The following is a 16198-nucleotide window of genomic DNA, read 5'->3' on the forward strand; positions in this document are numbered from 1 at the left end:
TTTAGGTCTTGCATCCATTTTGAGTTTATCTTTGTGTATGGTGTAAGAGAATGGTCCAGTTTCATTCTTCTGCATGTGGCTGTCCAATTTTCCCAGCACCATTTATTGAAGAGACTGTCTTTTTTCCATTGGATATTCTTTCCTGATTTGTCGAAGATTAGTTGACCATAGAGTTGAGGGTCCATTTCCAGGCTCTCTATTCTGTTCCACTGATCTATGTGTCTGTTTTTGTGCCAGTACCATGCTGTCTTGATGATCACAGCTTTGTAATATAGCTTGAAGTCAGGCATTGTGATGCCTCCAGCTTTGCTTTTCTTTTTCAACATTCCCCTGGCTATTCAGAGTCTTTTCTGGTTCCATACAAATTTCAGGATTGTTTGTTCCAGCTCTGTGAAAAATGTTGATGGCATTTTGATAGGGATTGCATTGAATGTGTATAGACATTTCAACAATATTTATTCTTCCAATCCATGAGCATGGAATGTTTTTCCATCTCTTTGCGTCTTCCTCAATTTCTTTCATGAGTGTTCTATAGTTTTCTGAGTACAGATCCTTTGCCTCTTTGGTTAGGTTTATTCCTAGGTATCTTATGGTTTTTGGTGCAAATGTAAATGGGATTGATTCCTTAATTTCTCTTTCTTCAGTCACATTGTTAGTGTATAGAAATGCAACTGATTTCTGTGCATAGATTTTGTATCCTGCCACATTGCTGAATTGCTGTATGAGTTCTAGCAGTTTTGGGGTAGAGTCTTTTGGGTTTTCCACATAAAGTATTGTCATCTGCAAAGAGTGAGTTTGACTTCTTTGCCAATTCGAATGCCTTTTATTTCTTTTTGTTGTCTGATTGCTGAGGCTAGGGCTTCTAGTACTATGTTGAACAACAGTGGTGAGAGTGGGCATCCCTGTCATTTTCCTGACCTTAGGGGAAAAGCTCTCAGTTTTTTCCCATTGAGAATGATATTTGCTGTGGGCTTTCTGTAGATGGCTTTTATGATATTGAAATATGTTCCCTCTAACCCTATACTTTGAAGAGTTTTAATCAAGAAAGGATGTTGTATTTTGTCAAATGCTTTTTCTGCATCAACTGAGAGGATCATATCATTCTTGTCTTTTATTAATGTGATCTATCACATTGATTGATTTGCAAATGTTGAGCCACACTTACAGCCCAGGAATAAATCCACTTGGTCGTGGTGAATAATCCTTTTAATGTACTGTTGGATCCTATTGGCTAGGATCTTGGTGAGTATTTTGGCATCTATGTTCATCAGGGATATTGGTCTGTAATTCTCCTTTTTGATGGGGATCTTTGTCTGGTTTTGGGATCAAGATAATGCTGGCCTCATAGGACGAGTTTGGAAGTTTTCCTTCCATTTCTATTTTCTGAAACAGCTCCAGTAGAATAGGTATTATTTCTTCTTTAAACGTTTGGTAGAGGGGCACCTGGGTGGCTCAGTCGTTAAGTGTCTGCCTTCAGCTCAGGTCATGATCCCAGAGTCCTGGGATCGAGCCCCGCATTGGGCTCCCTGCTCAGCGGGAAGCCTGCTTCTCCCTCTCTCACCCCAACCCCCACTTGTGTTCCCCCTTGCTCTCTCTCTCTCTCTCTGTCAAATAAGTAAATAAAATCTTAAAAAAAAAAAAAAGTTTGGTAGAATTCCCCTGGGAAGCCATCTGGCCCCGGACTCTTGTTTTTTGGGAGGTTTTTGATTACTGCTTCAATTTCCTTGCTGGTTATTGGTCTGTTCAGATTTTCTATTTCTTCCTGTTTCAGTTTTGGTAGTTTATAAGTATCCAGGAATGCATCCATTTCTTCCAGATTGCCTAATTTGTTGGCATATAGTTGCTCATAATTCTTAAAATTGTCTATATTTCCCTGGTGTTGCTCATGATCTCTCCCCTTTCATTCATGATTTTATTAATTTGGGTCCTTTCTCTTTTCTTTTGGATAAGTCTGGTTAGAGGTTTATGGATCTTATTAATTCTTTCAAAGAACAAGCTTCTAGCTTCATTTATCTACTGTTCTTCTGGTTTCTATTTCATGATTTCTGTTCTAATCTTATTATTTCTCTTCTCCTGCTTGGTTTAGGCTTTATTTGCTCTTCTTTCTCCAACTTCTTTAGGTATAAGGTTAGCTTGTGTATTTGAGATTTTTCTAATTTTTTGAGAGAGGCTTGTATTACAATGTACTTCCCACTTAGGACCACCTTTGCTGTGTCTCAAAGGTTTTGAACAGATGTGTTTTCATTCTCATTAGTTTCCATGATTTTTTTGAGGAATTTTTAAACTCTTCTTTAATTTCCTGGCTGACCCATTTATTCTTTACTAGGATGCTCTTTAACCTCCAAGTGTTTGAGCTCCTTCCAAATTTCCTCTTGTGATTGAGTTCAATTTTCAACACATTGTGGTCTGAATATATGCAGGGAATAATCCCAATCTTTTTGTATCGGTTGAGACCTGATTTGTGACCCAGTATGTGATCTATTCTGGAGAATGTTCCATGTGCATTCGAGAAGAATGAGTATTCTGTTGTTTTAGGATGGAATGTTCTGTATATATCTATGAAGTCCATCTGGTCCAGTATGTCATTCAAAGCTCTTGTTTCTTTGTTGATTTTCTGCTTAGATGATCTGTCCGTTGCTGTGAGTGGGGGTTTGAAGTCCCCTCCTATTAATGTATTATTGTCAATGTGTTTCTTTACTTTGGTTATTAATTGGTTGATATAATGGCTGTTCCCATGTTGGGGGCATAAATATTTACAATTGTTAGATCTTCTTGTTGGATAGCCCCTTTAAGTATGATATAGTGTCCCTCTTCATCTCTTACTACAGTCTTTGGCTTAAAATCTAATTTGTCTGATATGAGGATTGTTACCCCAGCTTTCTTTTGAGGTCCATTAGCGTGGTAAATGGTTCTCCACTCCCTCACTTTCAGTCTGGAGGTGTCTTTTGGTCTAAAATGAGTCTCTTGTAGAAAACATATGGATGGGTCTTGCTTTTTTATCCAATCTGATACCCTGTGTCTTTTGATTGGAGCATTTAGCCCATTTACATTCAGAGTAACTATTGAAAGATATGAATTTAGCGCCATTGTATTGCCTGTAAAGTCCCTATTTCTGTAGATTGTCGCTGTTTCTGTCTGGTCTATGTTACAATGGGGCTCTTTCTTCACTTATAGGATCCCCCTTAATATTTCTTGCAGAGCTGGCTTGGTGGTCACATATTCTTTCAGTTTCTGTCTTTCCTGGAAGCTCTTTATCTCTCCTTCCATTCTGAATGACAACCTTGCTGGATAAAATATTCTTGGCTGCGTGTTCTTCTCATTGAGTACCCTGAATATATCATGCCAGCCCTTTCTGGCCTGCCAGGTTTCTGTGGATTGGTCTGATGTTAGTCTGATGTTCCTCCCTCTATAGGTAAGGAGCCTCTTGTCTAGAGCTGCTTTCAGGATTTTCTCTTCTTCTCTAAAATTTGCAAGCTTCACTATTATATGTCAGGGTGTTGATCTATTTTTATTGATTTTGAGAGGGGTCCTCTCTACCTCTTGGACATGAATGCTTGTTTCCTTCCCCAGATTAGGGAAGTTCTCAGCTATAATTTTCTCAAATATACGTTCTGGCCCTCTCTCTCTCTCTTCACCCTCAGGCATCCCCCAAATTCTAACATAGGTATGTTTCATGGCATCATTAATTTCTTGAAGCCTTTCTTCATGGACTATTAGTTGTTTTTCTCTCTTTTCCTCAACTTCCTTTCCATTAGCCTGTCTTCTAGATCACTTACTCTCTCTTCTGCCTCATTCACCCTAGCTGTTAGAGCATTCAATTTAGACTGCATCTCATTATAGCATTTTTTAAGTTCGGTCTGATATCTCATTTCTGCACTAAGAGATTTTCTAGTGTCTTTTATGCTTTTTTCAAGCCCAGCTATTAACTTTATAATTGTTATCCTGAATTCCATCTCTGACGTCTTACCTATATCCATATCAATTAGATCTGTGGCAGAGAACATTACCTCTGGTTCTTTCTTTTGTTGTGAATTTCTCCTTCTAGTCATTTTGCCCAGGGAAGAATGGATGAGCAAGTGAGCAGACTCAAAAATATCAACCATGACCCAAGCCAAATACACACTAGATAAATCTGAAGAGGTCAGAAACCAAAAAAGAAAAGGAAAAGCAAAAAGTAAAAAATAAAATAAATAAAATTTAAAATATTTAAAGAGTAAAAAAAGAAAGGGTGGGGGGGGAGACAATGTAATCTCTCAGATGGTCAAACCACCCTGTTTTGACATGGTTAATATTTAATTAGAAAATGCAATAAAAATAAGGTACCATTCACAAGAAGAAACTTAGAAGAGATGACAAAAGATGTGTAAGCCTTTATTAAAAGGACATGAAAGAAACCCTAATAGATGTTCAGACTAATGATAGCAGTACAGCTATTAGTGTTCATTTTCTAGTCATGTAAATTTGGACTACTTATTCATCATGCCTGTGCCTCATACCCATTTATTCAAGTTGTAGAGCATTACATAAATACACACAAAGAGCCTGGTACATAATGAGTGTTAGCTATTATTGTTATCATTAAGACCTAGGGTTCAGAGGACTACCATACTCTTGCACCATTTAAGACAGTGGGGATACTGACACTGGGTTACCATAAATGGAATACAACAAAAAGCTCAGAAACATACCCAGGTACATAGTAGATCTGGAATATAACAGCGAAGGCTTTATAAATCAATGGAAAATGGAAGGGCTATTAAGTAACTGGTGATAGGACAACTGAATTTTTTTTTTTTAATTTTTTAAAAATTTATTTGAGAGAGAGAGAACTAGAGAGAGAGAGCACAAGCAGGGGGGAGGGGTAGAGGGAGAGGAAGAAACAGACTCCCCACTGAGCAGGAAGCCCGAAGAGGAACTCTATCCCAAGACTCTGGGATCATGACCTGAGCCAGCCAAAGTCAGATGCTTAACTGACTGAGCCACCCAGGCACCCCATAGCTTTCTTTATGAAAAAGAAAATAGACTTTATCCACATTTATACAGAAATAAATTTAGTTGGATTAAAGACATGAAAAATGAGTCTAAAGCTATTTAAACAGAAGAGCAGGGATATATTTCTTAAACCATAAATAAAAAACAGACACAAGGAAGGAAAGATTCATAAAGTTGACATTAAATTTAAAATGTCTTTAGAAAATCCAAAACCCCATTATAAACGAAGGGTCAGTGCCCATGATGTATAAAGAACATCTACATATAGGTCATTGATAATGGATAATTGCAGAAGAGGAGACCCAAATGAAAAAATTCTCAACAGTAATAAGGGAAATACAAATTAAATTGTATTCTATTTTCAGACTAGCAAGAACTTGACAATAATAAATTTTAGCCTGCTGAAGAAATAGATGTCTCAAACCATCTTGGAAGGGCACGTTGATATAATCACCTTACAGAGTAATTTGGCAATATCTAATGAAGTTGACAGTGCACTTGTCCTAAGACCCAACAATTCCACTGCTAGACATATACCCTTTCTATACATACCCAAAAGTATATGTATCTTGCATATGCACACAAGGAGACCTGTATCTGTTAACTAAAGTATTGTTATAATAACCCAACTGTCAACTAGTGGGCAAAGAGATCAACAAACCATTCGTAAATGGAATATTCACAGCAGTTAAAATGAATTAAATAGATTTATAGTATTAACATGAATAGATATTGAAAACATAATCTTGAGTCTAAAAAAATGAGTCACAAGATGTTACATGCAGTGATATAATTTATATACATTTAAAAAGCAACAATATGTCACTGTAGAGTATTTATAAACACATATATACTTGTAATATAAAAAGCATGGCTTGTATACACATCAAATTCATGATAAGGTTGCCTCTGAAAAAAGAATAAAATGAGACTGACAAGGAGAATAGATGGGGTTCCAACTTTAACATTACTACATGATTTCTTTAAAGTAAAGGATCTGAGGTAAGTGTGGGGAAAGGTTAACATGTGTTAGCTTTCAGTGTTAAGCATATCTCTTAAATTTTCCTGTATTAAAAAATATGTTAGATACACACAGTTCTTGACCTCTAGAATCAAACATTTCTGTGGTAAGACAAAAAAGGACTGGACTAAAATTCAGAAAATCTGAGTTATAGCAGAGGGGATGCCACTCTTCCACGTATAACTGTGGGCAATTCTCTCAACCAAGAGAACTTCAGTTATCTGATCTGCTCAATGGGGTCACTGCAAACCTTAAGGGAGTGGGTATGTTTGAGGACACAGAAAGCTATGGCATAAATCATATTCAACAGAAGAGTTGAGCTAGGAGCTAAAACCTAAGTACTATATTGTAAATGTATGCCTTAGTAAACAAAGCTACTATTTTGCAGAATCTCTAAGAAACAAAAAATATATATATAAAGAGGTATAACAACTGCATTTGGTCTCGGATTCATGCCCATTTCTTTTCCTTTTTCCATATACCTTTTTTCTTACTTGTTTCCTTCCATAGATGCAGTGGTTCATTCCCATAGCAGAGCTAATGTACCCACTGAAAACTGAGAAACAGCTCATTCTATCTTCTCTTCACACACACATCATGGGGTGTGATATTTTAAGATGGTCCTAGGGTCCAGAGGACTACCATACTCTTGCCTCATTTCTGCCATCACCCAGTGAGAAGGCAGGAGCTCTGTGGGTAAAGCAGAGCCTACACACTCTTGCCAAAACGGCCTTTCTCTGCTCTGCTCTCACATTCTGATATTTTTAACCCTCCAAAGCAGAGGTGACTTACTCTACTGTTTTGAGTCCTTCATCTTAAATCCAAATAAATCAGCCACAGAGAACCTTTAGGGGAGGCTGGTATTTCAGGCATTCCAAAGCAAAGGAGAACTTACTGTTCCAGGTCACACAACCCTCTGCTTTTACTAATCAATTTTTTTTTTTCTTAACACTCAGAACAAGTTAAGCTTTACTGAAACAGAAAAAAAAATATAATCTTCACTGTTTCTTCACTCCATATTATACTAAGAAGTTTCAGGGTTTTTAATCATTTTTTTTAATACAGATTTATTTCTGAGAAATTAAAAAACACTCCAAGTGTAATTTATTTTCCCAACAGCATGGTGAAGGTGGGCTTCCAGCTTCCTATCTCCTGCCCCTGCAGCTGATGGCAAACACATGTCTACTGCCAAGCAAGGGAGAATCTAATCACAATGGTTGCTGTGATGTGCAGGCCATGCACAAGGCTGAACGTGGCAAGCGGCTGACAGTGGGAGCCGCATCGGGGGGAGGGCTGACATTTTCCAACAGCCAAAAGAGGAGAGAGGATGAGCCTGCCTATCAGGGCATCCAGCAGGAAGAGAGAAGTTCCAGAAGACCTGAATCCTTAGTAATCATAGAAGGAGTGAAGAGTGTGCCCTTGCCCTGCTTATCTCTGAGTGAGAAATGAAATGCAATAAATATTTGACCATCGCTAACCTGGGTACTGAGCTCTCAGCTTACTTAGGGAAAAAAACTAGTAACTGAAACTTTTCCCTAATGCCTGGTAATTTCTGTGAGAATGAATTTGCAGGTTCAGCACTGTACATCAGTTTCGAAATTTAGTAAATGGTATTTCTATTTCTTCCCACTGTAGTTAATTTCCCAGTTAGTGTCATTCAATTCCTATAATATTAACATGTTAGTATTTATTTATTAGGATATCCATAAAAAATCCAGCTGAAATATGAAAGGAGTTAACTTTTCAGCCATGAGAATTACAGTTGAAACTACTTTTATGCTGGAAGGACAATCGGCTCAACCAACACCAGTTTTCCAAGAGAGGGTATGTGGGAAAAACAGTCTACAACAGATCGCTTGTATCACACGCTTGGCTGCTTGAAACTGGAGCTTGCTCATTTAAGAGGATACTAAAGAATCAAAAGATGGAATCATGCAACCTTTGTGGAAAAGAAAAAATCCCATTTTAACAACCAGCTGGGTCATTCAATATGTAAACTGTATTAGTAAAAACCAATAGATTCTCAGTATGATTTTTTGGTTTTTTGCATGCATCAAAAAGGGAAATCTGGAGCTACCTGAGAATGAAGCAGGTGGCGAGTGCTACCCCAGTACCCAAGCGTTCTGGTGGTTTCCGCCCATCTCCTCCTCTGTAATCCGCTCGGACCCTCCTGGGCCACCTCGACCACTCGGATGCCTCTCTGCCTCCTCCACTGGGAGCTCAGCACACACAAAGCTGGACCACAAGCAACCCTTCCTAGGCAGTACCCCTTGCTTTCCACCAAACCATCAATGGACTCATTGGATAAAGACTAGCCGAGGCGTCTTTTCTGTAGGATTTTTCTTTAAATATTATTAGACATTATTCTCCACACAAGATCCACAAGGCGCTGCGACAAGGGTGCAGTTGTGTCCAAACCTCATGCTACAAAGAGCAGTGACTGTGCAGGAAATGGCTACCTTTATAAGAACTAATGACAAATGATAATAAAAAGGAACAACAGTAAATGAATGCTTATCAGGACCAATGACTCTGAGGAGCCGCCACAAGTCAGCAGAAAACTATGATCCTGTTCCTTCTAATGGGTGACTTTTAAAAAATTAATAATTGATTTTTCAGAAATATCTGACAAATACTAAAACCAAATGTTAGCGTTCATTCCAATATCAATAACTTGGGGATAGGAGAAGGGCTATGCTGGTAAAATTTTATATTTAAATTTATAAACCTTTTTCTAAAATCAAAAATATTTTCAATTGCTGGATAAGAAATTTCTAAATTCTGTAAAAATTGGTATTATCTGCTAAAAATTAGCTTATAGAAGACCAGCAGATATAAATATCATTATAAAATACATAGACATAAGACAGACTCATTCTAGAACTATGACATATCTATTTTGTATCAATCCTTGTTTTGCGGTTTTCTTTAATTTCGACTTTTGGCAAATACTATCTTGCTGTATTTCACACATCCTTATAAACTATGTTAAAATATTGCTAAAAGGAAGAGAGGATAAAACTAGAATAAGTATACTAACAGATTTGTGGCCAAAAGGGTTCAAATTAAATATAAAGAGGCATTTTCAGTTACAGAAACATTTAAAAGGTGCCAATTATTTTCATGTTCTTGTATGTGAGCTGGGAACATGCTGGGCATGAACTTTGCTCTCCTGGTCCCTGAGAGATCACTGTGCACCCTGAGGATAGGCCACCCAGGTGCCAGTCACCAGGGTCCATTCTGAGGGAGAGAACACAGGGCTCATAGCCATTTAGAAGGTAACCTTGTCAGGCAGTTTCTCTCTGAAGTTTGAGATGCGACGAGCAATTTATATTCTTTCTTCGGTCATTGAAGGCTGTTCATTTTTCATATGTGATTTACTAATTATGGAATGTTTGGCTTTCTAGAATCAAAGACTATTATAAAATGTCATTTTAAAAAATCTTTAACTTTTGCACTATGTTTATAAGTAAAACATTCTGCTAACTTTAAAAAAAAAAAAGGTGTTTTCTGGAGGTGGGCGGGCTTAGGTATAGTTCAGTAATAAGATCTTTGAAGCATCCTCCCGAAATTATACTAAATATATTTGCTTGTTTACCAAACTATATGCATATTGTGTTTCTTAGCCAACAAAAGAGTTATAATAAAGAGGAACTGGGGATGAGAATGACAGTCGAACCATACAAATCTCTACTTCTGGTGATCATTTTCAAAGGCATTTTGTAAAAACAGGACCACTGCCTGTAAGTATAGGCAAAGCTGTATTTTCATCCCATGATGGCCCCGCCATCTACTCACCATGCGTGCTTGAAATAATGCGGGGATGAAGGACTGGTTAGATAGGTTGAGAATCCTCGGGGAGTCCTTTAAGACGTAGATATTGCCAAAATCAACTTGAGTGGGATGTACATAGATAACTGGGCCTTCTCCAATGCTTTTTATGCGACATACCTGCGTTCGACGCAAGAGAAAGAACAGGAGAATAGCTAAAAATGGCTGGCCTTGGAGATTGTTTGAAACAGAAGCTTCTGGCCACCACTTTTATAAAGAGCAGGGGCATTAAAGGGTGCTTATGAGAACTGTCATTCCTTCTCTCTGTACTCTGTGGTCAGAGGGATACAGAGATGGCCATGCTGGTCAGACCCATGAATCCAGCCTGGAATTCCTCCCCAAAAAGGATGATTGGCTTGCCTGGTCAGCCCAAGCCACATACCGACAGGAAACAACAGGGCTATCCACGGCACAGAGCTGTGTAGGTTGGGGACTGAAATCCACCTTGTTCTGCTCTCCCCAGCCCTGTGCCTTCACCAAGGCATTGTGTCTGCCTGAGGAAGAGGGGCCTTCTTCTTTCATGAAGTGCTGTCTGCTCAGCAAGTGACCTTCTCATGGCAGGTGCCCACACCAGTGCCACCTTTCGAGTTGGCCTGCCTTTGTGATGCTGCTTTTTAAGTCAGGTGCCTTATCTATGGCACCGTACATGAAGAGATAAAAGCAAAACCCTAGTTTACTCTGCAAACATTCAGAATCACTTCAAACAAACAGCACCAGTATTTTACTATTGCAGAATGAAAATGTAAACCAGAAGATAGCAAATACGGAGTACGCAAGAAGTACAGCAATTTTAACTGTAATTCTTGCCTTGTCAAGTTTTGCCATTCTAACTGGTGTAAAGTGGTATCTCAATGTGGTTTTGATTTGAACTACTGGGTATTTACCCCAAAGATACAGATGTAATGAAAAGAAGGGCCACATGCACCACAACAGCCAAAGTGTGGAAGGAGCCGAGATGCCCTTCAACAGACGAATGGATAAAGAAGATGCGGTCCATATATACAATGGATTATTAGCCATCAGAAAGGATGAATACCCACCATTTGCAACTGGAGGGGATTATACTAAGTGAAATAAGTCAATGGATTATTAGCCATCAGAAAGGATGAATACCCACCATTTGCAACTGGAGGGGATTATACTAAGTGAAATAAGTCAAGCAGAGAAAAACAATTATCATATGGTTTCACTTATTTGTGGAACATAAGGAATAGCATGGAGGACATTAGGAAAAGGAAGGGAAAAATGAAGGGGGCGGAAATCAGAGAGGGAGACAAACCATGAGAGACTCTGGACTTCGGGAATCAAACTGAGAGTTACAGAAGGGAGGGGGGGGGAGATGGGTGGTGGGTATCAAGGAGGGCAAGTATTGCATGGAGCACTGGGTGTTATATGCAAACAATGAATCATGGAACACTACATCAAAAACTAATGAGGTACTGTATGCTAACATAAAATAATTAAAAAAAAATTTAACTGTAATTGTGAAAATTGGCTCTCACCATAGGGGGATCCGGGCTCCCAAAGGTCGAGATGTAAACTGTGGACCTATATTCCCCAGTGACCTGGGTCTCCAGGGCCAGAGGTATGTGAACGGTGCTGTGGGGAGGGATGACTCCACAGGGCATGGGACTGGAGAGTAACACGGCAGGTGTGTCTCCATATACCTGGTGGGAGAGAAAAGCCAGATGGATAAGCAAGCCCCTGGCAGGGTATGAATGAAATAGCATATTAAGTTATTTTGAAACAAGTGTCATTCTGAGTCCATGGAGGTTCTTTAAGAGTGTGTCACCATTCAGGCAAGTAAATGGGGATGAGCACCTCAATTCTGCTAAAGGGAAGAAGGGTGTGCATGAGGCCCCAATCCAAAGTGCACAACCCAGCAAGATGCTGAAATTATCCGCAATGTGAATTAGTCCATGGGCCGAATTCCTTGGCCTGGCCCTCCAGGTCTTCATGCTTCACCCCCTCCCCCCACCTCGTCCCTTTGTGCTTTGTCAACAGAGGCTCCTGGTATTTCCTGAGCACATGATACTGCTTCCTACCTCCAGCCCTCTGTACTTGTGTTACCCTTCCTGGAATGCCCCCTCCCTTCGACTGAGCTGAATCTATCCTGAACACCTGCAGGTATCCCCCATGCTCTAGACCCAGGGCTTTTCCTCTGTCCCCAGGGGGCATCCTGGAGTCCTAGTCCACACTGTGTACTATGTATGTGTCCATCTGTTCCATGGACTGTCAACTTCCTAGGGCACGACCTGGGCCTCTCCTCAATACATGCCCATTTCCTGGCCCAAAACATATGCTCCGTACGTGTTTTTTTTAAACGGCAAAATAGGTAGGTGAATGAATGAATGTTAACCAGCGTTTATCACTGTATGTTCTTCAAAACCCTGCTCTGTAACATATTACAAGTTGTTTTTTTTTTTTAAGATTTATTTATTTTATTTGAGAGAGAGAGAAGGCAAGCAGGGGGAGGGGCAGAGGGAGAGGGAGAGAATCTCAAGCAGACTCCCTGCTGAGTGTGGAGCCCAACATTGGGCTCGATCCCAGGACCCTGAGATCACGACCTGAGCTGAAATCAAAAGTCAGCCACTTAACCAACTGAGCCACCCAGGCACCCCACTAGCTTTTATGAAAAACAGCAACAAATACAACTTTAAAAATCCCATGGCCAAACAAGTTTGGGTACTTCTGGGAAACCTCAGCTCCTGGAGAGAAAGAGCATACAGATTTCAGCTGTCCAGAGACCCCCACGGTCTTTACACTTGGGCTGGCCTAACAAGGCCTAATCTAACTCAGCATGCCAATGCAGCAGTTCTCTGCCAGCCTTACTCGTGCCCAAAGCCAAAGGGAAGATCAGCAATGCTGATTCTGTCTTTATCTAATATTTTGATATTTTGTTTTAATTTTGCATTGATTTGGATTTCTTAAAATGTGACATAAAAATATGGCTTATCTTGATGACTGAGTTTTTTGGCTCCCCCCTTAAATTCTGTGCTCAAAGCAAGCACCCCACCCTTCTCCCAGCCCAGCTGTGCAGAAAAAGCTCCCTCATCACCCCAGGGGCAGGCTCTGCTAGGAGTTCTCAAGATGATCAGGTGCCACTCCACGCTAGCCTGTTCCACTGTCGATCACCTAAAAGTTAGAAAAGTTGTCTCCCATCAACCCAACACTTGGCTTCTGGTTTTGTCTCAGAGAAGCCCATAGAATAATTCTAATTTCCCCTTTTACATAATGGCCCTTCAACTAGTAAAGGATGGCTATTTCATCCTAGCTAAGTCTTTTCTGTTCCTGATTAAACACTGTGCTTCTCATAGAACTTGGATTTCCAGATGATGTCGATTGCCATTCTGGTTACTCCACACATGACTTTTTTTATGTTTCCACTAAAAAATTATGATGTCAAGACCTGAAGATAAAATCTGGCACTGCCTTGACCAGTGGCCATCTCCTTCCTTTAGCTGACCCCTTTGTTCCCCTGATACAGCCTAATCTGCCTTGGTTCCATGGCCTCCATACTGGTCTTTGAACTCACTTTGAAACCTATAGTCAAATAAAAACCCCATTTGATTTGGGTTTTTTTGCATGAATTTTTACTAGAGTACTGTCCTTACAGAGCAATAGAGTTTTAAATCCAAATGCATTCTTGGTAAATTGCATCCCATTAGTAACCTTCCATTACTTTGATCTGTACAGATATTTTTGAATCTTTAATCCACATGTATTTAATTGCTTAGTGTCCCACTTGGCTAGGTGTAGGGGCATGAGGACAGATCCATTTCATAAAACATTAGGAGACAATTTCTTTTTTTCTTCTTTCTGTAGTATCTCTAGCTTTCTAGTTCAACGAGTCCACTTATAAATACTGCATTACCGTATCTTAGTGATGCTGTTCAAGTCACAGCCATGGCCATAAATGAAAACTCCTAGCTCTGCCTCATTTCCCATGAATGATTTATTCATAGGCAATTAATTGCAGGTGCAACTTCTGCATGTTGGCTTAATTGACCCTCTCCTTTCTTTATCAAAGGCAATTTCCCTGGGAAATTAATAACTGTTTACACCTGTAGCCGCTCAATCATGCAGGTGGCAATCCAGCTGCAGCTTTATGACCCCATGCCCAGATTATCCCAGGGTTGAAAATCAGAATAACAGAAGGTCATGTGTTGAGGAATATGGCTCTTTAGAAGGGTTTCTCTTTCTCATCAAGAAAATCCAACTGAAGGGGTGCCTGGGTGGCTCAGTTGGTTAGGCGACTGCCTTCGGCTCAGGTCATGATCCTGGGGTCCCGGGATCGAGTCCCGCATCGGGCTCCCTGCTCGGCAGGGAGTCTGCTTTGCCCTCTGACCCTATCCTCTCTCATGTGTTCTCTCTCATTCTCTCTCTCTCAAATAAATAAATAAAATCTTTAAAAAAAAAAAAAAAGAAAATCCAACTGAAGAAAAATCAACACTGGAAAAGGATAACATAACTCACCTGAGGCAGGACTGTATAGCATCCTGGGAGGTCATCATGATTGACAAGCTGGACTGTTTTCTCATAGGGGTACTTCAGGAAGCAGTGCCCGAAGTCCACCTCTGGGTTAACCATGTGGAGGGTAGGTACAATACACCTGCTCAAAGGAAGGAGCCCATTAAAGAATTCAAAAGGATACAGAGCTTGTTTACATATGGAGAAGGCAGAGTCCCAAGTTAAACACCATTTGTCACTGTCACAAAGTTTTTCTCTAATGACTGTATTAATCATTTTCAAATCTCCTCTCCTGTCATTCCTATCCCTTAGCCCCCAGTCACCACTTTCTAATCAAAAAAAGGGCTGGAAGCAGGACTCCTTAAACAGCAGTCTTCCATGGGTAATGACTAACATTTCCACTGTTTTTCATATTTGGCCTTGTTTTGCCAAGGCGCCCCCACAGCGCAAGATCCTTAGGTTTCCAAGTCAAAGAGGGCCAATGCCGCCAGCATGGGGTCCTAACTAGCTGTGATGCTTTGGACCAGTCAGAGTCCCCCAAGGACTAGCTACAGTCTGTACCATCCTAAATTATGGTAATAATTCTAATTCCTATGCAGAACAGCTGTCTTGGATCAGTAGGCTCAGACAGCTGCTCGACCCGGAACTGGCACGGACCGTGGTGACAATACAGTGCCACGGTGAGGAGTCCTGGCATCTGAATCAAGAGCCAGGCTCAAATACTGACCTTAACAGGTACAAGCTGGAGCAAGTTGCTGTCCCTCCCAGAGTCCCATTTTGCTCAGAGGTAAAATGAAGGTAATTCTAGGGACTGACGGAAGCAAAATGAACTCTTCTCAGAGCGTTGTGGGAAATACAGGAGGTAATGTGAACGAACAGCATGGCACAGTGCCCACAGCACTGAGCAAGAGCCCCCTCAGCGAGAGCTGATTAACCTGTGCTAGAGGGCACAGCGAGCCGTCGCTGCCTGCTCTCTGCAAGTTCTAAAAGCGATTCTTTTGTTGAGCGTCTTCAAGCAGTTCCTACAGACTGCACCAAAAATAATGACATGAAAGAGAGTCTTGTTAACCCAAAGTTTGAGGTTTAGCATGGGATGGGTGTTCATTTTTAGCTAGAATGGAGGTGCCAGTTGACCTGATGACTTTCATAAGGCTAATCCTTTACTACCTGAATACTGTGGCTGATAGGACTTACAGTATTTGACTTGGGTCACAGAGAAAAATGGCAGGAAACGCAGAGCCGCTTAAGACACCCCCCTCTTTTTTTTTTAATTCAGGATCTCCTATTGATACCTGCTGGGAAAGGGGGCTGAGGTGGAGGGAGTATCAGAATAGACACACCCAGAAAGGAAAAGAAATGCAAGACTAGGCAAAAAGGTAAACCTGGGTATAGAAAGGACCAGATGAGAGCTTTTGCTGTATTTAAACAAACAAAATGATTAGTTAGGTCTTTGGAAGGAACACTAAGTAGACCATTGCAAGGCCTTGACCTTCAAGTCCTTTACGGTACATCTTCCACAATCTCCTAGGGATGGGATGGACATGTTATCAGGTTTTTACTAAGTAATTTCATGTAGATGATGGCATTTTCATACATACCACCTAAAGTCCCAGACCTGAACACCTGTTTGCTTTGGCAAAATTGTGGCCCATGATTTTATTTATTAGGATCACCGTCATCATCAGTGTCATGTTCCACCCTGGCAAAGACGGGAACGTGGTCAAGGAGACACAACTGACAGACGGCAGAGCCAGGATCTTCAGCTGGCCCCAGAGCTCACTGCTACCTCTATTAAAACACAGAGAAGGTGGGGATGGTTCTGAGGAGTTGATGTGGTTAGAGGGCCTCATTTGGGCGGCATTTAAGTCGTGGCAACAGTGTCCC

At 40.5% G+C, this 16198-nt stretch overlaps 1 protein-coding gene across 1 annotated transcript in view; it reads right to left on the reverse strand.

The window, feature by feature from the left end:
- The window catches only part of HYDIN (HYDIN axonemal central pair apparatus protein), a 364500-nt gene that overhangs the window by 181829 nt on the left and 166473 nt on the right, over positions 1–16198 (reverse strand). Inside the window, exons 17-19 of the mRNA XM_081806373.1 lie at positions 14321–14456; positions 11347–11511; positions 9812–9964 (exon numbers count right to left, since the gene is read on the reverse strand). Coding sequence (XP_081662499.1) covers positions 9812–9964; positions 11347–11511; positions 14321–14456 — 454 coding nt within the window. The remainder of the gene's footprint in view (positions 1–9811; positions 9965–11346; positions 11512–14320; positions 14457–16198) is intronic.

The sequence above is a fragment of the Leptonychotes weddellii genome, chromosome 16, assembly GCF_054177405.1.
Source record: "Leptonychotes weddellii isolate Sample4059 chromosome 16, ASM5417740v2, whole genome shotgun sequence".
NCBI lineage: Eukaryota > Metazoa > Chordata > Mammalia > Carnivora > Phocidae > Leptonychotes > Leptonychotes weddellii.